The following is a 23,714-nucleotide window of genomic DNA, read 5'->3' on the forward strand; positions in this document are numbered from 1 at the left end:
ACCAAACTATTTCGAGCCCAGCACATCGTTTTGTGCTCTCTTTTATCTGACAGCGTTTTGCGTTCTCTATTTCGTCTACCGGTGAGAACTCAAAGCTTCACTCCTTTCTTAGAAAAAGAAGCAGCAGCTCTAAATAATACTCCTACTCCGTAGTTCACAACCAGGGGAAGTACAGGAGATTTGGAGAGATAAATGGAAAATAACTAGCAATATGTTTGGGGAAAATAATCATGTACGAAGTTAGCTACAAAAGGGGCGGTTGATATTGACAGCACCTATCTACACTACACTCCGTTGCTTAACACGTGGAACCAAGTATCTTTTTCATGTAACCCAGGCCTGGTTACTGCTCTTTTCGTATACTCTAAATCGGAGCGAGCCGCGGCGTCAAAGTGGGCAAGTATTCCTCCGACAAGAGAACGACAAACCGGTGCACACCAATGGCTGCGGATACGGCCGAGACAAGAAGCATGCTCCAGCTCACCCTGAACATCAGGACTGGCTCCTCCCTTAGATCCCTGACAAACTTTGAGAATATGACCTTCAGTCTTCGGTCTCTTAAGGCTTCCTGCAAGGACACCATGATCGAAGCTTCTTTGGACAGCCGCAGGTCACCCTCGTCACTTTTCGTGGTCACGGGCGAATCAGGCTTCAGTTGCCTGAGTCGTTTTAGTCCAGTCACCTTCACCATCCACTGGCAGACAACGTCGGCAAGAGCCCGGCTCAGGAGGACCCGGAAAATGGATGCGCCTTTGGAGATCAAGTCACGGGCAAGAGACTTCACATTCTGCACAGCCGGACACAGAGTGAGCTCAGAGGTAGTTTAAGTTTGGCGTGCTCAACATATTCAGAGAATGCCAGACAGGAGAGACGGTACGTACCGCAGTCATTATAAGTCTCCTTATCACAATGCTATCCTGTGATAATAGAAGTCTGAGGCAAAGGTTTGCAGTATGCAATGCCCTTTCTGGTGTAGCGCGATCAAGGGAATATGCATCACTGATCTCTGCAAGGTTTGCAACATTCATGCCCTTCCTCTCTGGCAAAACTCCAGTACTTTGCCTAAAGTTGCCCCTTCACATATACGAATAACTTCAGCAAGCATATCACATCATCAGGAAAAACTGATTACTTGTATGATGAGTACTGAAAACTATGCATTGCAATAGAAGGTTCCAGACCATTCCAGAAAGTAATTCTGAAAATACAAGTCCAAAATTAGAGGCATATCCACACCTAACAAAGAATATTATTTTGTGCTGACAGAGGCTACTAGGCTAGTATACTTGCATATTTTGATGATTTGAGGACCAAAGAGTCCGAGACTGAACAGACTGGCACACTACAATCACAAGATTCGCTCAGTGCACACCATTACTACCCAGGCCTATAAAATTCTCAAGGAAAAATCTCTCTAGCATACCATTTTCTACAAAATTTAAGAGGCTTTTAAACCTAACCATGCATCAGTAGTCAAACAGCATATAATTTGAATTTTGGGTATCTGTGAGTGAATATCAAATAAGGAAGCGTCATGCAATGCTCAACACTTCATTTTCCATTAGGACACTACTCACTTCTACTTCACTAACAAAAACACCATTCATACAATTAGAGTAGAATATTGAAAGGGTCCATAGTATTGCAAGAAACAACTACGCAATCGACCTTAGAATATTCGATATAGCAAGGAAAGAAATACGACATCTACCTTGCTGATGCTAGCTTTAGAAACACTGCAATCTTGTGCCACTGGAACTCTTTCCTTCTGTTGAAAATCACCTGTGTTGCATATAATTAGTGAAAATAAATATGGCAGGTGCCTTTTTGTTACAGGGAAGTATGTGCCACAGAATATTGAAGTTAGGACCTGCTTCCATGCTTCACAAAATAAACACTAGAGCAACTAGACTAGTCATATATTGCTAGATTTTTTTTTTTGACTGGACAACTGTAGGGGAGGCCTTGATAGTAAATTTATTAATAGAAAAACAATTATAGATAAAAAGAAGAGGAAATGCTGCTAGCAAATTGAAGAGGGACTAGGGAGCACTGTGCTGGAGCAACAAGCCTCGGCCCCTAAAGTGTGGGTCATGTAGCTCAAAATTAGTTGAGGTAAGGCGTTTTCTCAGAAACAACCTTAGAATAGCAAAAACTAAAGGATGCAAATGCGTAAGTCTATTGCTGAGTGGTGCCTATTGGTTGACAACTAGTCATTTTATTGCAGGAGTTCTATATCGCTCAGACAAAAGAGGATTTGGATGACCTCATGTGTTTCAAAGGACAATGTAAGTTAGTTAAAGGAAAGCATCAGAAAAGTGAAGCTATCAATTATATAAATTTAACTATGCATGCTATTCCAAAAATTAACTGGCGTAAAAGGAGTACCTGATACAATACCCTCCTTGTCTCAAGTGAATTATCAGACAGAAGCTTCCTAACAACAAATGGGTATGCTGCCCAAAATGTTTTAAAACTTTTATCTGCTGCTATGGCCAGTCCTATCAATATGAAAAGAAAGATATACATAAACCTATGAAGAAACAAATCGCAATGAACCAGACAAATCTGGAATAAACAGCTCCTATATATGTTTTTACTGGACCAGTTCAGTATCTTGACTTCAGATGAACAAGCTAACCTTCCAAAGAGGCAAGTGACCGCAGGACCAGTGTGTAGTACGGTGGCATACGGAAGTGATATTTAAGTGCTACAGACCAAATTTTGCCAAGCACCTACAAGATGTTTGTAGCAGTTCAAGAAGGACAGGAGAAATGAGAAAATAATGTCATTTGGCAGGGTACTAAGTTTGAAATAGAGACCACCTACCTTACTGAACTTGATGTCTGGAATTCCATCGTCAAAGGTTACCTCACCCAATGTGTCCTCTAAGTCCTAAAATACCAAAAGACACTATAGTAAAAACTAATTACAAATATAAATAAGTTAAGCTAATGGCACAGTAAATCACAGCATCCGCATTTATTATGAGTGACCCATTCTATTTATTTAAATGGTAATGGCAGAGCAAGTAGATCATTGTGTGGTCAACGAATTCTGCAGCATCTTTTGGGGAAAAAATCATATACATATAGAAATACATGATGGCCCTAAGGAACTAGCTTAAAAGTAATTGACCCCAGTTGTAAAGAAGCTGGGATCTACCACTTAGAACCAGTATGACTTTACCAGAAGATCATTTAGCGAGTGTCAAATTGTAAATGCATTCCTTCCTAGGTATGATCGAGCTCTGGTTAACTAGTTCTATTTCCATTCCAAATTTTATTTAATGACTGAATTGTATTCAACCATTTCAGCCAGCCAATAATGTAATTCACAATTTTGTATCAATCTAAAAGACTAAAAATACATTATGGTACACAACATAAAGAGAGAGAATGATTACTTGCAAGCACACAAAAGACAGACTCTGCTCAACGAAATTACCATTGTCACTCGGCGTATATTAGTTCTTGGTGGAACAATATCCATCTCAGTCAAATCATAAACAAGGGAAGTCCAATCTCCATTTACTATGTGCACAATGCTCGCAAGCATAGCGCGTTGATGTTTCTTCTCCATCGCGCAAAGTAAACCAAAGTCAAGAAACCTGACATATTTACGAATATGCTAACACAACTCAACAAATATTTCATCAGAAAAGTAAGCATGTTATAATTCTACCATACAAATGAAATCATGAGCCCATGTATGATATGAATATATTATTCTACCGAACAGTAGAAAACTCTCACTCACAGAGCATGCATCAGAAGATAAATTGGCACTTACCCAACATGGCCTTCAGGTGTATATCGCAAATTCCCAGTATGAGGATCAGCATGCAACAACCCTGTCTCGAGGAGCTGCACTAATGAGGCCTCGACACCTTTATTGACCTTATCATGAGCAAATAACAAAATGTTATGCTCAAACTGACAAATAGTTGTTAAAACCATTGTACATAAGAATACCTTTCAAGTAGGGTTGCAAGTGGGAGCCCACTTAAGTCCCACTTTTAGTTCAATCTTTCAATTTTAGTTCAAATTTTGAGTCAAGATTTTGACCTACCATTCCAAATGAACTAGAAGTGGGACTTAACTGGGCTCCCACTTGCAACCATACTTTCAAGGTTCAATACATAGATATTCATAAGTTTCATGATTCTCAAACAAGCACAAGGCAGTAGGAACTACCCTAAGGCCTCAATTGTAACTTTTAAGTCATAAAGAAGCACTCACCGATGAACATAACTTCAATTCTTCCATAAAAAACATAACTTCGATTCCAAATATTTGCTACCGAAAACTATAGCTCGTTGTTAATAAATTTATATATGGCACTCAACTTATCCCAAATGAGACAAATAACTAAAGAATTACTTGTGCAAACTATTAGTAAATACCAGGTCAAGAAGCCGGGCTTTTGCTTCCAACTTCTGCTTCTCTGAGGATTCACTAATGTCACCAGAAATACCTTTAGACAAAGAAAGCAACTCCTTGGGGTTTTCACCAGCCATCCACTCCATTGTCAAAACCCTCTTCCTAGTAAGTTGCTTGAGAATCTTTGGAACCACTATAAATGAATATCTGGAGTGACATTCCTGCAAGGGGAGTGTAAATCATGAGCTAAAACGAAACCTACACACAACATATGTTAGCAAAGCACACGTGGGAGACAAGACCAAAGAGGCACCCGGAATTTCATAGCATTGGCAGCTTCAATATTGTAGTCCAATTCGCCAACAAAACCTCTACCCAACTCATCAGCATAGAGGGAAATGTTACTACTTCGATTTGCAATCTTCCTCACAAAAGCAAGCTGCAACAAATAGTAGAAAGTAAACAGCTGAACAAATCAAGCATCACACGGAAGGGACTACGATATTAGAAAATGCTGCATTGCTAGAGTCATTTGTCTACGAAACAAAGAGCTAGGACGCTCAAGAACAGACAAGCTAAACATGCAAATCACAATGTCTGGATGAGGAGAAGACTAACATGAACAGATCAATGTAAACAATAAATAACACACAGAAATATTAAGAAATGGTGGAATAGAAACACCCTCAAGCAACTACGCCGATGCTCTGGACCATAAGATGATGAAGGAAACATGTAAAGGGTGTCACAAGCACATCAAAAATCACTTGAAGACTTAATAACTTAAAGATCCAATGCAGGGACAGGGTCGTGTTTTGGCCATCAGAAATTTACAGACCCCAAGGCGCAGAATATAGATGTCCCTCAGCACAGAAGGAAGAAGGTTCGGCCGCTGGACCTTTATGGCCACAAGAGCACCATCAAATGTGCGTCCTTGATAAACCTAAAGGAGATGGTACAAGAAAATGAATAATAGAAATCAGCAACTCCAAAGATCTTAAGATATAGAAGCAGGGTGGGGGGGGGGGGGGGTCAGTATTCTGAAGAAACAATTTACCTGTCCAAAGGAAGCTGCGGCAACAGGCTCATCAGATATGTAACTGAAAACTTGTGAAACAGGACGATGGAATTCTCCCTCAATGATCTTCATTGCATCCTCTCTTGGGAAAGAGGGGACTCTTTCATGCAACTCGGAAAGTGCCTAAATTGAGGTGCTATGGCTAGTTAATTCCTAGCGAAAGAATATGAGCTTGTTAAGAAGATGAAGCAATAAAAATGCAAAATGTGGTGGTATCCTGCGGTATTTGCCCTAACCTCACAAATCTCCGAGCCTATAATATCAGGCCTTGTTGAGAGGGATTGCCCAACTGCATATGTAAGATACTATAGGCATGTAAGGAGCAATCCATGCAGGATGATCACTGCTGGCTTAAATCTATCAAACATGAGTACAGGACCTTTAACAAAAGTAGGCCCAAGGTCAAGAAATGTGTCCTTGAGAAGCTGTCCAACCATGTATTGTGAAGCATTAAAACCTTCATTGCTGATGCTACTTCTGTAGGTAGCATCTGTGGTTAGGTTCATTCTTTTAGAAATTTGCACCTTCACCGCAGCCGAGACAAATGCCAATAGTATCTACAGAGTAGATATGCATAGCGCATCAAACCATTGTATGGATCAGCCAAAGGAAGTAAATCAAGTGAGAGCCAAGGGCGGCCGACTGTAATTTACTTGAACCGTGCGGAATGCAAGGATATGAGGACGTGAGACGAAGTACTGGGCGAGTAGATCAGGGTCGTAATGCTGGGGCAGAGGAGTGGTGAGAATGGCATAGTAGTAGCTGATGTACAACTTGAGGGCTGCGAGATCGGCCATCATCAGCTCCATGCAAGACAGCCCTATCAAATTCAGAAGGAAAAAAATGGTAAGTGTCATCAGTGAAGCATAATTGATATCTTCTTTTTAGGTAGTTTAATTGATATGTAATCTCGCTGCGTAGAGTGAGGAACCTGGTGGGTAGGAATGGGGAGGGAAGGCTGGGGGCTGAAGCGCCTGCTGCTGCTGTTCCTTGGGTTTCGGTTCAAATTGTTTTTGCAGAACTGGTTTGGACTTGATACATTGTTGTTGAGATTGAGGCTGCTGCTTGCTTCCGAGCAACCGATGCACGAATTCACGTTTTGAGGAACCGACATAAACCTTGAGGGCTTGTAGATCAGCCGCCATCAGCTCCACACAGGACAGCGCTGCCAAAAATTGGGAGAAATGTGGTCAGCCACACGGCAATGCAAGCTTAACCGAGATGTGCTATCGCCGCCCGGTGAGCAACCTGGCGGGTAGGCTGGGGGAGGGAACGCAGGGGCTCGACGAGCCGACGCTTCCTCCTCTTCCTCCTGCTCCTGCTGCGCGGGCTTAGGTTTTGGTTGCTTCCGCCGCTGCTTCTTGTTCTCGAGGAACCGGAGCCAGAGGACGTCGCGGAGCGGGGCGCCGGCGGCGGCCTGGAGGAACTCGCTGTCGCGGCGGAGCACGCCAAGCACCTGATCCAGCGCTCCGCCGCCGCCCCCGCCTCCTCGCTCCCCATTCCGCCGCGGCTGGTGCGGCAAGCTCTGCTTACTCCTGCCCCACCACGACTGCTGCTGCCGCGGCGTCCACTTGTCCTTCCCGCCGCCGCCCGTCACGGCGCACACTGGCAGCACGGACGGCCGCACCAGCGCCACCATCGCATCTGCCTCCGGATTCCGGAAGCTTCGATCCGAGGACGAGGGGAGCGCGAGTGGGGGAAGTGATAGTACGGCGGCAAAAGTGAGCAAGAGAGAAGACAGAAGACTCACTGGTCACGCGCCGCACACGTCATCGGCTCATCGCCGTCGGGGCAAACGAACAAGCCCAATCTGCCGTGAGGGCCCATGAACCAGCCCAGCAAAATAATATTACTGGGCCGATCCAAACTACGCCCTGCCAGCTGAGCCCATTATTACGAAGAAGAGGACGATCACTAGTCTACTGGGAAAGAATTCTTACTGCATGCAGCAGTGTTACCAACTGAACAATTTCAGACATATATTATTATCATATTACCAAAAAGCAGGAAATCAGGATAGCGAAACGTCGTTGATATCATCACAATCCAAGGACGATAGAAGCATTTGTTGCATTCTAGATTACAGATAGCAACAGATAGGGACATGAGAAGATGAAAATGGCGTGCTGTCATGAAATGCAGCTAACAACAGACAACACCCGTTCATAGAAATGCAGCAACACCCGTTCATAGTCTATACACATCAAGGGCACACGGTTTCATGCTTCGTCAGGATCCTAGGCACGTTGAAATGAAGCATCCATAGACTGTAGGATGCTTGCCGTATCAAATCTGAAGCTTCTGAAGCTTCTACCCGGGCGGTTGTCGATATGTTGTTGGTCGGGTCCTCCTCTAGTAATGACAGGGTTCTCGACAGGTACGAAAACTCCTGAGGGGTTCTTCGCTTTCCACACGGTACCTGTGAAGTGATGTTACCAGTGATGTTGTCACAAGATTCAGAGCCACATAAGAAAAACAGTACTAGAGCCAGCAGGTTCACCATGGGTATTTCTATACAGTAAGCACTAAAAATGGCTCCTAATAATAACATGACTATTCTGGGCTTGGATCTATTTTTATGAGTAAATGATGCTGGGAGTCCGTTAACTTGCTTGGCGGGATCACCATTTTATTTATGCACTAGTTGGTATCTGGTTCGCTTTAGAAAGATCTCTGAGGTTTGACTTTTGAGAACAGGACTCGGCAAATTTGAGGCACAAAAAATTAGTTTGTGATTATTCAGGATCATCATCCTGACTACAATAGGCAGAAAAGGGAGCAGAAGATACCTCTAGCAGATGTATCTGACTTCTGATGCAGTTGGGGACGATGCATGGCTATCCAAGCTTTCAGACCCCTGGAAAAAGAAGCAAAAGAGTACAGGCACCATAAATAACACAGAACCAACAAATTTTGTACTCCCTCCTTCCCATTTTATAGGTCGTATTAGGTTTTATTTTTTTTCCCAATTTAAGTGTCCTATTAATGCTGGCTGAAAAAATTCCTCGGCCTTTTCTCGTACTCATTAATTCATTCTTTGCCTCCGTGACTTCCTGCATGCAGCAATTAATGGGCAGCAGCGACGCATGCAGCTGATTACACGTACGTGTGGAAGAGGTGCTCCAGTAAAGCGCATGCTTGGTCAGGCAATTACGATAAGCATGCAATAGCTGTTGCGTCGATTTAACCCAAGCGTTTTCAGCCGCTGCATTTATACCTAATTTTCCATGGACCTTGGTATCCAGGATTGAGCTAATATGACCTATAACTGGGAAGGAAGGAATATTTTGGGAAACGTACAGGCACATTAAAAGGCAGAACAGAACAAACATGTTAGGATTTTATCATTCTAACAGCTACCAGCCTACCACGGTTAGTAATCCATATAACAATGTCTGCACGAACAAATATAAAAACGAGGGTCATATTCTTACGTCAAAAATGGTGCAACCATATAAAGCTTCATTCCATTCACTCCACGAGATATCGCATCATCACTAGCAGGTAGAAGATCATCAATTCTGTGCCATGAGATTTCCTGCCAAATTCACATAGAGCCATAGTTAAGCAGTGGTCCTTTCACTTATTTAAGCCAAAAAAGTTCAAAACGGAAAAGGAGCAGTAAAGCAGGAATGAACAAATGTCAAGCACGCACGAACATTAGTGAACTCAAAGCTATATCCAATAGTATAGGTGATAACAACAAGATTTGCAAGCAGTTTAGTACTCCCTCCGATCCATAATAAGTGTATCAGATATTGTACTAACTTAGTCTGAGACAATTATTATGGATCGGAAAGAGTATGTGGCAGCAATGTTCAAACTAAACAATAAAAACATATATCCGGTCAAACTAACATGTTCCACTTCTCAGTGCGATGCAATGTTGCAAGGCATTATCTATAATCTGTTCAGAAAGGAGAAACTATCACACGCTAAACATGAAAGTTCTATGAATCAATTCACCATGCCAAACAATACCATATCTTCAAAACATGGTCTTAATATAATCACGTGGGATTAAAATGCGTTTCACCCAAATAGAAAAGATGAGAAAAAACTTTGAAAAATTACATACACTGATCTCTTTCTTAGTTTGAGGTGCAAACACTGTATCTCCCTTAACGCCCGTAATAATGTAGAGACGAACTCTCTGTTGTCCAATTGAAACTTCAATGTGGTCATCCATTTTCAAAAGCTTAGAAACATCACACCCAGTTTCCTCCAGAACCTGCATCATTATGCAAATAAATGCCACTTAGGGAAAATCAGTTATGTAAAGTGATAAACCATGATCACCTGCAGATCTTGAAGTGATTTATGCAGAGAACTAATTTTGCAACAATACGGCTAACTGATGCTAAATTGTACCGTTCTACAAAAGTAGGGTGGAAAAGTAGGGAGCTTGACACTCCCATCTAGCAAAGAACACATTAAGAATACAATAAATTGATCAAGCATGGTACCCTTTACTTTCATTGTGAAAAATGATACCCCCTCCGTCCCATAATTCTTGTTTCAAATAGTCAAATTTGCCCAAAAATGGATGTATCTATTCCTAAAAAGCATCTAGATACATGTAATATTTCGACAAGAATTATGGGACGGAGGGAGTACAAATTACAGATTCACATTGTGATGAACAATGAAAAAGATTCAAACGTTAACTCAAGAATGTGAAGTGCAGGGATGCCATAGAATATCTGGAGCTTTGAAACTTAAATCGTGGAAAACTAATCTGGGAAAAGAAGGACTTTATGATCAGCAAACCAAAAAATGACTATCCAGCAATATCTAACAACATCAGTACTTTGCTACAAGTGCAATGTGCTTGACAGAAACTGCAAATCATAACGTGGTTGGAGCCCAGAAGTTTACTTCTCTAACTGCACATGTATGATCTTCTTCATCTTTGCTCCTCTTTCCACGAGGGAAGCTCCAGCTAGCACTAGACTTCCATCCCTTCACAAGTAAGCACTGCATAGAAGGGATAAAGTCACCAAACCTTGAGGTTCAACAAAACTCCTGAGCAAACTGAGGACAACAAAACCAAGGAGCCAGGGATAAAACAATATACATAGCACAGAACAGAGTGTTGGGTTTTGAGACAAAATCATCAATGTAATAGACCATCTATAAAGTAACAAGCAACACACAAATGATTTAAATTCGACTTTTCCAATCAGGGCAGCTGATATCAGACATGCTTATTTTCAAATTTCAATATTTAGCACTTGCAGCAGCCTACCCCTAATTCAAAAGCCTCATTTAGTGATGCGGTAATACGGTCTAGAGTGGGGGTAAAAAAGAAAGAACGAATTACCCTCTCATAGGTGTCATCGAGGATGATGGCGCCGGAGACGGGGACACGGAACTTGTAGTGGGTGAAGTCCTTGTAGATGTCGTCCAGGTGCGCACGGTAGGGCCTGAGAGCTGCACAGCTGTTGAACACTACACGCACAACAGCGGCGATGGCGATGGCAATGGCAGAGTTAGCGACCAAAGCAATCATGGCACCAAGAATCATCATTGAGGAGGTTTCGGGTCTTATAATGCACTGAAAGGGATTAGAGAGACAGAGAAGGACGCCAGCAGGCTTACTGAGGGAGGTGAAGTCCTTGAAGGAGAGGGACTTCAGGGAGGGGTTGTGCTCGACCGAGTTGTCCTCGTAGAACCAGTGCGCCTGCTCCAGCAGGAACAGGATCCGCTCGAACGACTCCAAATCCTCCTTGGGCACGTTCAGCACGAACCGGCTGCAAGGGGATTGGATTGGATTCTCGATTCGGTCCGGGGTTGCATGAACTTGCGGAGAGAGATGGGATCGGAGGGGGTTAGGGCTACGCACCTGCAGAGATCGTCGAGCAGCTCCTGCGGCGGCAGCTGCCCCCTCGACGACGACCGATTCAGTCCCCCGCCGCCAGCCATCGCCATCCACCGCCCGCCGCTCTCGCCCGCCGCTCCTCCTCCTTTCTCTCGTCTCGCTCACTACCGCGTACACAGGTACAGCCGGACTCGAGCGAGCAACTACAGTAACACAAGGAAGTCAGTACCAGGGTCGCTACTCGAGCCGAGAGGCGTATTAACACTGATTTGACGTAAAATCAAAACGAAAACGTATCTACCTGTTTCCGTAAAGTGACTCAGAAGGCGGAGTTCCGAAAGTTTCGTAACGTATCGTGCGAAGGCTTGTGGCGGTGGGTTTGCGCCGGACAGAAGATTAAAAATCGGTGAAGAGAGACGGCGAAGCAGCGGAGGAGCCGAGGCGGAGGTCGGAGCAGGGCCATGATGGGGCCGGCACTGCTGAGCTTACCGCGCTCTTCGTCGTCTTCGGCTGTCTCCCCTTGTCATCTCTCTCCGGGACGCCGATCTGCCGCCGCCGCCCAGCGCCACCGCCCATCGTTCCCCTCCAATCCCGCCGCAGGTCTCTCCACCTTCCCCTCCGATTGAAATCCTCTGTACGATTGGAGCGCTGGGTTAACCCAAATTTCGCACCTCGTAGTTGCTTGTCCATGATTCTGTGTTTGTTTTCCCCTGATTAAGCGTGGGGAGTTGTGGCTTAGTGGCTCGGTAGAATTGTGTTTGATGAGCACACGTTAATCTCCTTCTCGTGCATGCCATGGTGGCATGACATGCCTCATGTGCTCCAAGATGTTTCATTTGGTAACCTTATACAACCATCGATTTGAGGATTTAGCTTGTCGTGCGTGTCAGCAAGCCCCAGTACAATCGCAAAATGTACCTAATTCGACAAATTGAGCCTATTGCATTTGCACATTTTGTGCCTTCTATATTGTTCACATACACACACCAAAAAGATTCTCAAACATGCATCCATCTGTCATTTGTATTAGAAGGAAACTTAAAAGAAAAAGGCAAAACAGCAAACAAAAGGTCAGCCAGGAACCAAAAGGGAAAGGCAAAACAGAACTATACAGGAATAGGCCTGCAAAACAGAACTAAATCATTCACATAGAGTGCGACCGCAAATTAGCCATTAGTGGTGTTCTTTATTTCTGAACATCATCTTTAACTATTGTCCCCACCTTGCTGTTCAGTGGTCATGTCCTTAACATTTTACGCTTCCATGGTTATTTACAGGAATATGCTATGCAAGTCAAGCAGTTGAACTGTTGCCGTCTTTCTACCCGGGGGTTGTGGTTCGAGATGCAAGGCTAGAGGACTGCTGGGAAGTAGCTGACACCCACTGTGGCTCATTTTTTCCGGGTTACAAATTCCCGTTAGACCTTGTTCTACGAATTGATCGTTACATTGCCCTCCTATCCGGTTTTTCGGTTCCACCTGGCTGCACGAGAACATGCCTTGTTGCGGTTAACCCTACTGCAGTTAACAATGCTATCAGTATCGAATGTGGAGATCTAAGAGATGCTGAATTTCATGGGAAATACGGTCTCAGTAAAGGCTCAATAGCTGGCATCCTTACGGTTGACACAGTGGCGGACTATCTTCCAAGAAAGGGACCACTCAAGCAGAGAAGGTACATCATTATTTGCATGAAACTTAAATAAGCAAGTTCTGGTTTATAAATGCTGATATTGTTAACACAGATAGGTCAAACTGTAAGCTATAAATGTTCCTATGGCACCCATAGCACAGTGCTTTCAATCTTTATCACTTGCCTATTTTATCATTTCTACTTGTATGTATTACTATTTACTCCTGCCTTGGTGTCTTGACTCTTGACATTGATGTTCCATATATTTGATATCATCAACCCAAGTCATTAACCATCTTGTTAGCACTTAAAATGTTGAATCAACTAGGCATATCAAACTCATAATAAGAAAGTTGGCAAAATATCGCCTTTCATGTGAAAGGGAACATTGATATCTCGATCTTTCATGGAATACCAGTATAAAGTTCAAGCCAAAAAACTTAAATTCGCATCATAATTAGAGGTAGTAATCAACATCATGAGGCTACTCGTAATTCTCTAAATATTTATGGGAAGACAAAAAAACAGAATTGATTGTCATTTGCTAATAGCAGATGTGGGGAAACACCTGAGCATGTAAAACAAGCCGCCAAACCAAAACTCGAGGGTCAAAACGCTATCCCGGCTGCCTTCGCACAAGCTCCACCCAGAACCAGCAATGTAGAGTGGTCTGGGGCTTTTGTTTTGTTTTGTTTCTTCTTCTTTTTTCTCCTTTTTGCTCCTTTTCAGGTTGGTTCTCTGTTGTACAGTTCAGATCATTTTGATGCTTTGTTATAATACAAAATGACACGTATTTATATGCATATTCGTGGGAAAAACAAAATCTTCTTCACCTTAGCTAGTTGTGGCAGATGATTAGAAGCATGAGACGTAACAATAAATAGTTATTGCAACAATTGTATTTTTGTTTCTCCTTCCTGTAATAGAAGCACTGTACATTTAAAATGTGTACTATTTTGTTCCCCAAAATAGAAACAGGCTGGGGAGGCAATATCAAGGGTCTCGCTCAAAAAAGATGGCCGTTTTCTTTTTTGTGCTAACAAATCAAGTTAAAAAGTTCCTTGACTCACAATAATATGTCAGGGCAACAATTAAACCACTGGAGAGGGGAGAAGTAAAATATATCCAAACTCTGGCATTTAAGGTAACCTGCAGTTGCATTCTGAAAACTAATAAGGTTTGAAAGTAACTAGTTGAACCAAGATACCTTACGATTCTAATCCAACTTGGGAATTCTTAAGGACATGAAACATTAAATGTTTCTATAACTCATTCAGAAACAAAAATAATTGTAGAACACATTAGCTGAATATTGGGAAATGCCTCTCCCTTTCGATAAAAATATATTACTTGCAAGCTTGGCCCATGCCTATCTTGCTAGTGCGTGTGGCAGCTTTGCAAACAGAAGAATCATCGTTTTCTCACTGTCAGTCTTCTTGGAAACCCATCTGGTGAACTCCCAAGATGGCATAAATGATATACACCACCCATATATTAGATCAATCACGAACAACACAATTGTGCAACCTATTTCTGTGTAATTCTGACATCTCAGTCATTCTCAATTATCTAATGCATTTCAGTTTCTGGAAAACAAAATGTTACTCTATCTTGCCTGGATGCTTCTACATGACTTGTTCTGCTTTCCTTTTATAGTTATGGATTGGCTTGGGATGGGACCGCATACCTTTTTAAATTCCCTATCTCCCTTTCTTGACTTAGAACCAAAAGTTATATAGTCATGTAGGGCTAGAAAAACACAACTTCAGTGCATCCTCCTTGTGTAGGCAGTCTAGTGTACCTACCAACAACATGGACTACCAAATTGAATGTAACACTTTCGGACGACCCATTTCCTTGCCTCAAATAAACAACATGGTTCGAGTATAACCTGAACATGCAAGTCTCACCCAGTTTTACTTGAACAAGATGAAAAACGTGTCATGAGTATAAGATGCCAGAACTCAGGCTGACTACAGGTTTAGTGGCAAATGGATGAACACATTATAGGTGCATTGCTTATTTGAAGAAATTCCTTGTAAATGGTGCTAGAGTTTCAATTCAGGTTGATTAGGATGGGAGGCAAAAGCTTGTGCAGTATCCCCTTTGATATTTTCGATAACAAAATATGCTTAAAAGGTAACTGATTAAAAGAAGAATAAAAATGCACTTCAATCATGTTGTCTAGCATAGTTTGAGAATGCATTACTAACTTAGCTAGTCGACTGAGATAGGAACCTAACATAGGACAAGCTTTCTGGAATGACATCCATGGCTCTTTCATGCTTTGTAATATTATAGGACAAGCTTCGTGTATTTCTAGTGCATCTTTTAATCTCAGTGAGAGTCTCTTCAAGACAGTGAGAAAATAGTTTCTCTGCACAGTTTGTTGATTGTTGTTCAACAGTATATTGATAAGATAATGGTCAGGTTACGTTGAGATGTTAATTTCCTAATATGTTCTACTCCCTCCGTTCCTAAATACTTGTCGCTGTTTTAGTACAAACTTGCACTAAAACAGCGACAAGTATTTAGGAACGGAGGGAGTATTTCATAGCTGCCGATAGGAAGTATAGGCCCCTTTCCTGTATAAAGTTAGAGAAATATGAAATAATAGGGGGACCATGTGCATCACGAGAAAGGTTGAGAGCATGGAACCTCTTCTGGCGTCCACCTGAGTATCTGACACAATTACTTGAGTCACCTCTCATTTTAAAATATCTCCTCAAATCTTCAATAACTAAACTTCTTTCTGAAACAATTCCGGTAATCCAAATGAAATTATCCGCATGTAGCATGTAAAGGATAAGTTTTTGGTTGAATACAGTGCATATGTGACATTGGTTACTCTAGTTTCGGTGTGCATGAAGTGCTCAGTTATACAAACCTTCTCATGCACATCACTCCACATGAGATGGTGAAAATATGCCATTTGGCATTTCAGGAGAGTAAATATATACATGTTCAAGTAGTTTCTTCCCCTTAAAAGCCATTCAGGTTGCTTCCAAATTTATGCAGAACAGGTATTGCATATATAGCAAATGTAGCGGTCCGAAAGGAGGAGCGCCGAAAGGGAATTGCAAAAATGCTTGTCGCGGAAGCTGAGGCACGAGCAAGGAGTTGGGGTTGCCGGTCCGTGGCCCTGCATTGTGATGTAAGTAACCTTGCTGCACTGCGACTGTACAAAAACCAAGGTTACAAATGCATCCGTGTACCAGAAGATGCAAAGTGGCCAGCACCTAAGATAGCTCCAGGAGTGCGATACAACTTCATGATGAAACTAGTGCCCAAAATGTAAGCTGTATAGGATCAGAGTATCAGACCACAAAAATTGAGATATGTAGATACTACAGGGATGCCCCAATCGTGGCCATTCTCACGTATAGCAGTTGTTGTATAGTGCAGTGTACATTGTATATCATACAGCTACATATATTGTTTGAAAAAGCAGTGAAGATGTCGAGACATCATTTGTTCAGATGCACTGACTCAAAATTCCTGGCACATGTTTCTCCAGTGCCATAGACACGAGCTCTTTGTTTTCAGCATAGAGTTTATTCAGTTACGCATATGTTCTTCTTTGCCTCTTTTTTAACTTTCAATATTATGAAGATTGTGCCCAGAAAGATCAATTTTTGAGAACGCAATGACATGGTCTCCCTGTGATGTTTCATATACATTTTTCGAACCATGGTGCCTGTTCAATTGTTCAAATATATGTCCCTGCTGCTCTCTGCCATGGAATTGAAGGTATGATGTGCGTCACCTCAGTGCACTGTACATGTGTTCTGCAAAATGTCCATCCCCTTAACTGACTTTTCTCATGCAGCAATACAAACCTTGAAGCCTAAACAATGCACCCTGAGAGTGAGACTGATGCATGGCAACGAAGAGTGTGGTACTGGTACTACTATGGGGTGTAGTGTGGTCTTTATGGTGTTCTTGACACCAACCAGGTAACGCCCCTTTTTTTCTGAACCGTATGGTTGTTGGAGCATTGCTGCTAATGTTTCTGTAGAGCCCTGCCGATTCCGTTGAAGAAATGGGGAGAGATTTTGCTGTTGGTTGGGTGGGTGGGGTGGGGAAGCCCTGGGAGGGAGGAGAGGATCAGAGGAGATGGAACAGAAGAACATGTCACATGGGACGCATGCATGCATACACTGTCCTGGAAGAAGCTCCTCCTACTCATCATCTCCACACCAGCAGCTGCAGGTGAGATGAGATCGTTGGATCTGTGCATAATGCATGTGACTCAACGAATTTTGACGCCATTTATATGTCTCCCTTTTGTGCCCAGCATTATGCACTACACGTACACCAACACACGTTGCCTTCCAGATTCAGATCGGCTACAACCTTTTTTTGTTTGTTTTGGTCTGGGGAATAATACTGGCACATGCATGGTGGATAGTGGTAGCTCAGTGGGGGGTGAGAAATGGCTTAATCTCGAATGTTGATTTCTAACTGGTGAACCTTTTGGGCGAATAGGGAAAATGATTTCTTGTTCGTATGAGAATTCTGATGTGAAAAGAATTAACGACCTTTCAAGCATGGGAAATGAACGCGGATCTTCAATTGTATCGTCTATTCTGATGTGAAAAGAATTAACGACCCTTCAAGCACATCAGATCCTCTTTGGTTCAAAGTTTTGTGGCATAACCAAACAGTGGGTAACTGTAGGGTTTCTTGAATCCAAAAGACTTTCAAAAACAAATTGGAGAATTTCAATCCTTTTGTTGCGCAACATTTTGTATGGAAATTATCATTGACTTCATCCTTTTGGAACTTTTTGGTATGTATTTTTGTGTTATAACCAAACAAACCTTTGGTGTAGATGTTTAGTATTCAGTTCCTTAGAATTCAAGATGACATGACTTTTGAACCACACGTTTTCTTCTTATTCCCGTTGTTTCCAGAATGCTCCAAATCAAAGTGGTTTGTGGCTGTTAGGAATTTTTAGTTGTTCCATTTGCAGGATTCCAAATCAACGGTGTCTTTTGTATTCATTTCAAACAAAAAGTTTGATGTGCAAAAATGCTTCCTCCGTTATTTCTATGGTCGAACAATCAACCATCCTTAAATCCTTGAGAAGCTATTCCCGTGTTCTTATGTTTTATAAAATCTGACAAACCGCAGTTAGCCTGCACTATATTCGCAACAAAAAATAGATAATTTAAATTATGATACTTCCTCCGATTCATATTAATTGTCGAAATAAATGTATATTAGGATCGGAGGGAGTAGTTCCAAAAGCCTTCTAACGAATACTCTGAGCCACGCCCTGGTCTCACATCCACGACGGATTTCGCACGATCGTCGATCCGGAATACTCCGAGCCATAGATTTATCATTATAACCACTTAAATAAAATAACCTCCGGGGTAACATGGCTGGGTCGGGTGATTTGACCGCGGGACCATTGACATAGTATCTCCAGTGGAAATCCCGAGGCGGAGAAAAAAAACAATTTCCATATCACCAGTAGGAGAGCACGAACATGATACGGTGACCGGCGGTCGCCGGTGACAGGGTGCGGGCGATAGCCGGTGCGGTCGCCGCGTCGGTGGCCGACGCATCGGTCGACAGAGGTTCGGGCCTGTTTGGGCCGGACGGCCGGACGGCCGGCGCTTGTCACCGACAACGCCTCCTGGTGAGCTGTGCCGCAAAGAAGAAAACCAAACTTGTGTACGGTATCAGTCTAGAAGCAATTTTTAGCTTTTGAAAGTGTACGTAACGTATACTCCTGCCATAGTGACATGCATAACCCCCACATGACCGACCGACGCTAGCTCCCCTTTCTCGTGTCTTACTTTTCACATAGTACTTTCCCATTCCGTAGCCATTATGGTACACCGGTGGATAGATGGTCGATGTGTGCTCATCTAAAAAAATTTGCAGGACTATGCTTAAGACATTTTTTATTTTTTAATGCTTACAACGTTTGCTTATGTAATATTATTCAAAACAACAAATGGGAAAAAAAACAAGGGTTATATTTATGATGTTGCTAACAGAAATAAAGAAAAAGCATAGGATTAGAGTGTCATGTCATTTTGAATGCTACATGATTAAATGAATGTTTGATTGTGCACAATAAAAACACAGTAATTTTACCAAGAGGTTTGAGTGGATGCAAAAAAAAATCCTATAGAAACCAGTCCAAATGAATCATAAGAAAAAATCGAATAGTTTCAATCCTATGAAACAAAAGACCCACATAAGAATATTCTAGGGATCAGAATCCTCCCAAAAAAAACTTTGAGAATCCTTTAAATCAAATTAAGAGGCCCTAATACTAGTTAGCGTAGTGATCTGCAAAGGTGTGGTGAGAAAGTCACATGGGCTAAATGATAGATGCTATGTCATTTTACTGTCCAGTTGTTCCAAAGTGACAAAATAAAGGTAAAGATTGAAAGATTCTCCTTTTTCTTTATAAGTACGCGCTCCTAATCTAAGCGATAGATTAGTTGGTCATGGTCCAGAATTATGAAGTCATGGGGCACATGCAACCGTCGTGACCCCATGTTTCCGATTTCTTTTCTTTCCTCTTTTTTTCTCCTTTTCTTTTCCATTTTTAAACTCATTTCTTTCTGGCCGAGCATGCAGTCCCAGATGTCCCTTGACCGGTTTCATCAACTAATATTGCTAGCTACCAACTTTCATGGTATTCCGGCAATAACAATGATGCAAACGTAGGAGTATCTCAGAAGCAATACCAACAAAAAAAGTACATGCACAACAAAGGTACACATGCACGCCCAATTATAATTTGTGGCTTTGTTAATTTTGTATGGCAATTAGAGTAACAGGCTAGCCAACTTGCCCTTGGTTATGGAGTTGCAAGGGCGTACCTACGTGATTAGGAAGTCGCAACGGCAGCTGTGACTAAACAAACAAACACCTCAACCTGCAGTCTCCCGTTCTGGTGTGCGTCCGACGTGGCGACGGCGACGGGTTGTCAGCTTCTGCCAGCTGGAAAGCTGCCAGTGGCACGTCGGATTCAGGGGGCGATGCCAGGTCAGTATTACGGGAGGTCACACACAACTCGCAGGTTAATCAAGCAACCACTGCTAGTGCTAACACACCGATCGGCAGATTATACTACTCCATGTGTATTTTTAGTCATGTTAACAATACTCAATACAGTACGTATTATACTCTTAGACGAATGGAACGGTATCGATTTCTCCACAGATGGACCTAATTAGAAGTACATGTAGGTCTAATGTTTGTTAACGGTCATAAGAATTTTTCGTGTACGACATACTGTCTTTATCTAACCGAAAAATGAATTCTCAGTTCGTTCACTGAAAGGAACTCAAAAGATGTTCCGGTCTGAATTCTGTATATTCAGACTGGACTGGTGTGACGAGCGATCTATATTAAATTTTACCATAATTTAAGACGGAGAAGGGGGTACGTTATTACGTATGACAAGCTAGTTGTTCCCGTTGGTAGTTGAGCTGTTTTTGGCAGTGTGTTCTCCTTGCGTCGCCATCGTCGGCAGCCACCGGCCGCTAGCGTCCAAATCGGGCCACCTAATTGCCATGACCTTGGCCGATCTCCATCGGCCGCTGATCGTCTAGTTAACCAATCAATCAATTAAGCCAAGCCAAGGCCATCTCACGATAACTACACCTGCACACACATTTGCACCGATCATCCAAAGCTATATAGCCAGCCATCCAGCCAACGAGCAAGCACCAGCACCTAAATAGCTTTATTGTTCTCGTCAGTTAATTAATTAATCCACCGTACGTACGCGCGTACGTGAAAGCGAAGCATCCATCGGTATCTCGTCCGCTCGATTTGTACGTACCACGACGGGCGTCTACGCGTACTATGATTCTACGAATTGTGCGGAGAGATTTGTCGGGGGATGACCGGGTAGGGTCATAACGACACATATTAGTCGGGATAACGAGAGCAAAGCCGGCATTCTTAAGCCGAATTAATAACAGGGCGGCATATCAAGTGTATGCCGGCATATCTATCTTGTCTCATGTGATTGCAGTATAAGCATGAGCAATCTGATCTTGGCCTACGCCGAGATGCGTCAACGGTCCTATTCTGAGCACATGGCGCAAAGTAAAGCAGCGTCCCCTTTATCACGGAAAAGCAGTCGTTGCTCACGTCGCGGTGCCAGGCGACTGCACAGTGCGCACCGAAGAAGGTCCAATGACGAAAGCCGGGGCGTGGCTACAGCACGCCGCCTGGTGACACGAAAAGTAAAGATGTTTTGTCCCCTGCCGTGCAGCCCGGAGGGAACCGTGGGACGTACCCGGCGAGCCCCGTAGAAGATAGGATTTGCTTTTGGTCCACATGTCAGTGTGACATCGGCGGCCTATAAATAGGAGCACCACCCCTCCAGGAAGAGGGGTTCTTCACTTAGTCATTTAGAGTTTTTCCCTTTTTCTTCTTCTTTCTCAAGAAACAGCTCAAGGAGCGCCGTCTTAGCCCTTGGTGTCTCGAGAAATACTATAAAGCAGGAGTATGAGTTTTACCTCATCTAGAGGGCTCCGAACCTAGGTAAAACAGCACGTGTTCTTGTATTGTGCGTGGTTCTAATCACGTCCTCCCTCCTCCGGTTCCTCTTTCATCCATCGGCTCCATCATAAGCCATCATATGACATCTGTCGTGACACCACCACGACAAGATTTTAGTTTTTTCTTTTTTTTTTCTTTTTCCGTCTTTGCCTTGCTTCAACGGCAATGCTAGCTCCAATACGTATGTAGGAGAGCTAGTGATCGATGACTGACTGTTTGCGTGGGGCCTTGCTGCCGTGATGGATGCATGCACGATGGCAACGCCTGTCACTCGCTCGCTTTTGCCCAAATGCTTCTCTGTCAGCATTATTGAGGAGACTAGCAGGCAGCTCCGGACTGGGGAACGAGTTGACGCTCGCTCCTGTTGTCGCGCCCAGTGCCGGACTGCCGGACGTGCGTGCAAGTGGCCGGGCTAGCTAATTTTGTCAGCCAAGGATTGTTATTAATCCGTTTTTCTTGAAAACGTACGGAAGGATTTCCGGATCGAGTTTCCTACCAGGCCTGTGTAGTAGAATTCGGTTCGATGACAAAATTAGCAGAATCAATCACCGCATTAATTTGATCTGTGGCGAGGAATGCTGCGGTGTTCGCTCCGTCTCATATTAATTCGAGCAGAATCAAGCACCGCATTAATTTGATCTTGGCAAAAACACCCCCAAGACCCGGAGGAGATGTTGAAAACCTCCGAGCGGTTCCTCGCCGCAATGTGCGTATGGTATGGCCACGAGTCCACGCGCCGACGCGCGATTCCCGGCCGGAACGGGAAAGTTCCCTGCTCCTTCGTCCCCTCGTGCTCCGATCCCCACCAGCCGTCGCGTTCCCGATCCACGGCCAGGATAGAATCATAGAAGCAGAGAATCAAGGGGGTGTCACATGGGCGACGCGTCGTCATTCGCCAACACGCCGCTCTCACGTGTTGTTGTGCTCCATCACATCCCATCCCGTTCTGTCATGCTCTGCTTCCTTCTGGCCCTGCTTCTCGTGATCGCTTCGTGCCGCCGCACCTCTCGCTCACTCACTCCTGGGCTGGCTCCCACTGCGTGCATCCTGCCGGGGTTGGGCCCCAGCTGCAGCGAGACTGATCGAGGCTAGAACCTCTTAACCTATATAGAAGAAAGAAGCTGCGATGTAGGTTAAGAGGTGTATTCTAGAAGAAGAAGAAAAAAGAACCTCTTAGCCTCGGTTGGCTCAGGCTCAGCTGATCCCAGAGACTGGAATTGGCAACGCATGATCTTTCGGGCAGGCAGGGTTCCGTAGGGGTAATAACATGCAGCGAGCGAAAGGGTAAAAAGCGTTACGCAGTGGGCCCCGCATTGTGGAGTTCCTCCTCATCCTCTGCTTCCTCGATCCATTGCCTTTCTCTCCAGGCGATGGATGGATGATGCAGCGGTTGTTCCCTCCTTGGAGTTTCTTTTTCTGGTATATATCCCCGATGGCCGAATGGATCTTTGCCCCTTTTTTCCTTCTTCGCTTTATCCATCCTGGACGTACGTACTCGTACTTGCGCCTGCTGTAACCAGCAGGGCTGCCGTCACCATCCACATGCGCTTTATTTCCTTTCCTTTCTTTTCCTCGCTCTCGTGCATCCCCGCATCCGGTTTTGGGAAACAAGCTTCCTGGAGGCTGAACGCTGAAGCTCCCCGCATCTGGAAATGCGAACGCACGGCCTGGAATGTGGAGTACGGTAGCGGGTTCAGTGCATTGGCGTGTAACGGATTCGGTGCTGCTTGTGTTCTGGTTGGACATGTAGAATTTCCGCTTTGGTAGATACTAGTTAAAAAAGGTTGATTTGATATATGCCGGTGCAATTCTTGCGTATTTGAAAAATGACAATATAATTTGTATCTATTAAAAAAGGCCATTGCAGTGGCATCATTCAACCCATTGTTATGACGTTTTTTGAGGAATCTGTAAATTTCTAGTGGGATCTTTTAAAAATAAAAATGAAGGTGCTGTTTTTTGAGTACGCGGGTATTCAAATGTCATACATATCAAATTAACCTAAAAAAGGAGGTACTCCCTCGTGGTTCTTAAAGAAGGGCATTTTAGTTTCATTCAAGTAAAAAAAAATTGTTTAACCATGTTTATTGATAACTTAGTCGACATATGTAATATAAAAAATACAATAGAAAATAGTGTGTGGATGTATCTCATGTGTCTCGTTTTTAAGCAAAATGCTTAAATCTTAGTTGATGGTATCAGAACTGTTGGATTAGCAAAATGCTTAAATGACTGATTTTTTTTTATAATATCA

General features: G+C 43.3%; 3 protein-coding genes across 4 annotated transcripts; 1 reads left to right on the forward strand and 2 right to left on the reverse strand.

The window, feature by feature from the left end:
* Window positions 1–179: 179 nt before the first annotated feature.
* On the reverse strand, window positions 180–7,203 carry LOC100835126 (uncharacterized protein sll0005). Its single transcript, XM_010237638.2, has 17 exons — window positions 6,709–7,203; window positions 6,392–6,625; window positions 6,114–6,280; window positions 5,840–6,017; window positions 5,697–5,749; window positions 5,440–5,583; window positions 5,221–5,325; window positions 4,696–4,821; window positions 4,406–4,603; window positions 3,793–3,899; window positions 3,448–3,610; window positions 2,830–2,895; window positions 2,642–2,735; window positions 2,389–2,501; window positions 1,712–1,782; window positions 882–1,074; window positions 180–787 (listed from the first exon to the last, which is right to left on the reverse strand). Exons 1-17 carry the CDS (start codon window positions 7,097–7,099, stop codon window positions 365–367), a joined length of 2,826 nt encoding a protein of 941 aa, XP_010235940.1. The 5' UTR covers window positions 7,100–7,203; the 3' UTR covers window positions 180–364.
* Window positions 7,204–7,453: 250 nt separating this feature from the next.
* Window positions 7,454–11,467, reverse strand: LOC104583839 (mRNA-decapping enzyme subunit 2). The gene is made up of 8 exons (XM_010237639.3): window positions 11,306–11,467; window positions 11,062–11,213; window positions 10,784–10,911; window positions 10,339–10,437; window positions 9,539–9,691; window positions 8,895–8,998; window positions 8,250–8,317; window positions 7,454–7,879 (listed from the first exon to the last, which is right to left on the reverse strand). Exons 1-8 carry the CDS (start codon window positions 11,389–11,391, stop codon window positions 7,698–7,700), a joined length of 972 nt encoding a protein of 323 aa, XP_010235941.1. The 5' UTR covers window positions 11,392–11,467; the 3' UTR covers window positions 7,454–7,697.
* Window positions 11,468–11,645: 178 nt separating this feature from the next.
* On the forward strand, window positions 11,646–16,417 carry LOC100821929. Of its 2 annotated transcripts, none has more exons than XM_024461503.1 (3): window positions 11,646–11,881; window positions 12,559–12,955; window positions 13,468–15,361. In XM_024461503.1, exons 1-3 carry the CDS (start codon window positions 11,743–11,745, stop codon window positions 13,688–13,690), a joined length of 759 nt encoding a protein of 252 aa, XP_024317271.1. In that variant the 5' UTR covers window positions 11,646–11,742; the 3' UTR covers window positions 13,691–15,361. The 2 variants fall into 2 exon arrangements, with proteins under 2 accessions (XP_024317271.1, XP_010235942.1); XM_010237640.3 differs by lacking the exon at window positions 13,468–15,361 and adding an exon at window positions 15,932–16,417 and having other exon boundaries at window positions 11,652–11,881.
* Window positions 16,418–23,714: the final 7,297 nt, after the last annotated feature.

This window comes from Brachypodium distachyon, chromosome 3 (assembly GCF_000005505.3).
Source record: "Brachypodium distachyon strain Bd21 chromosome 3, Brachypodium_distachyon_v3.0, whole genome shotgun sequence".
In the NCBI taxonomy this organism is placed as follows: Eukaryota; Viridiplantae; Streptophyta; class Magnoliopsida; order Poales; family Poaceae; genus Brachypodium; species Brachypodium distachyon.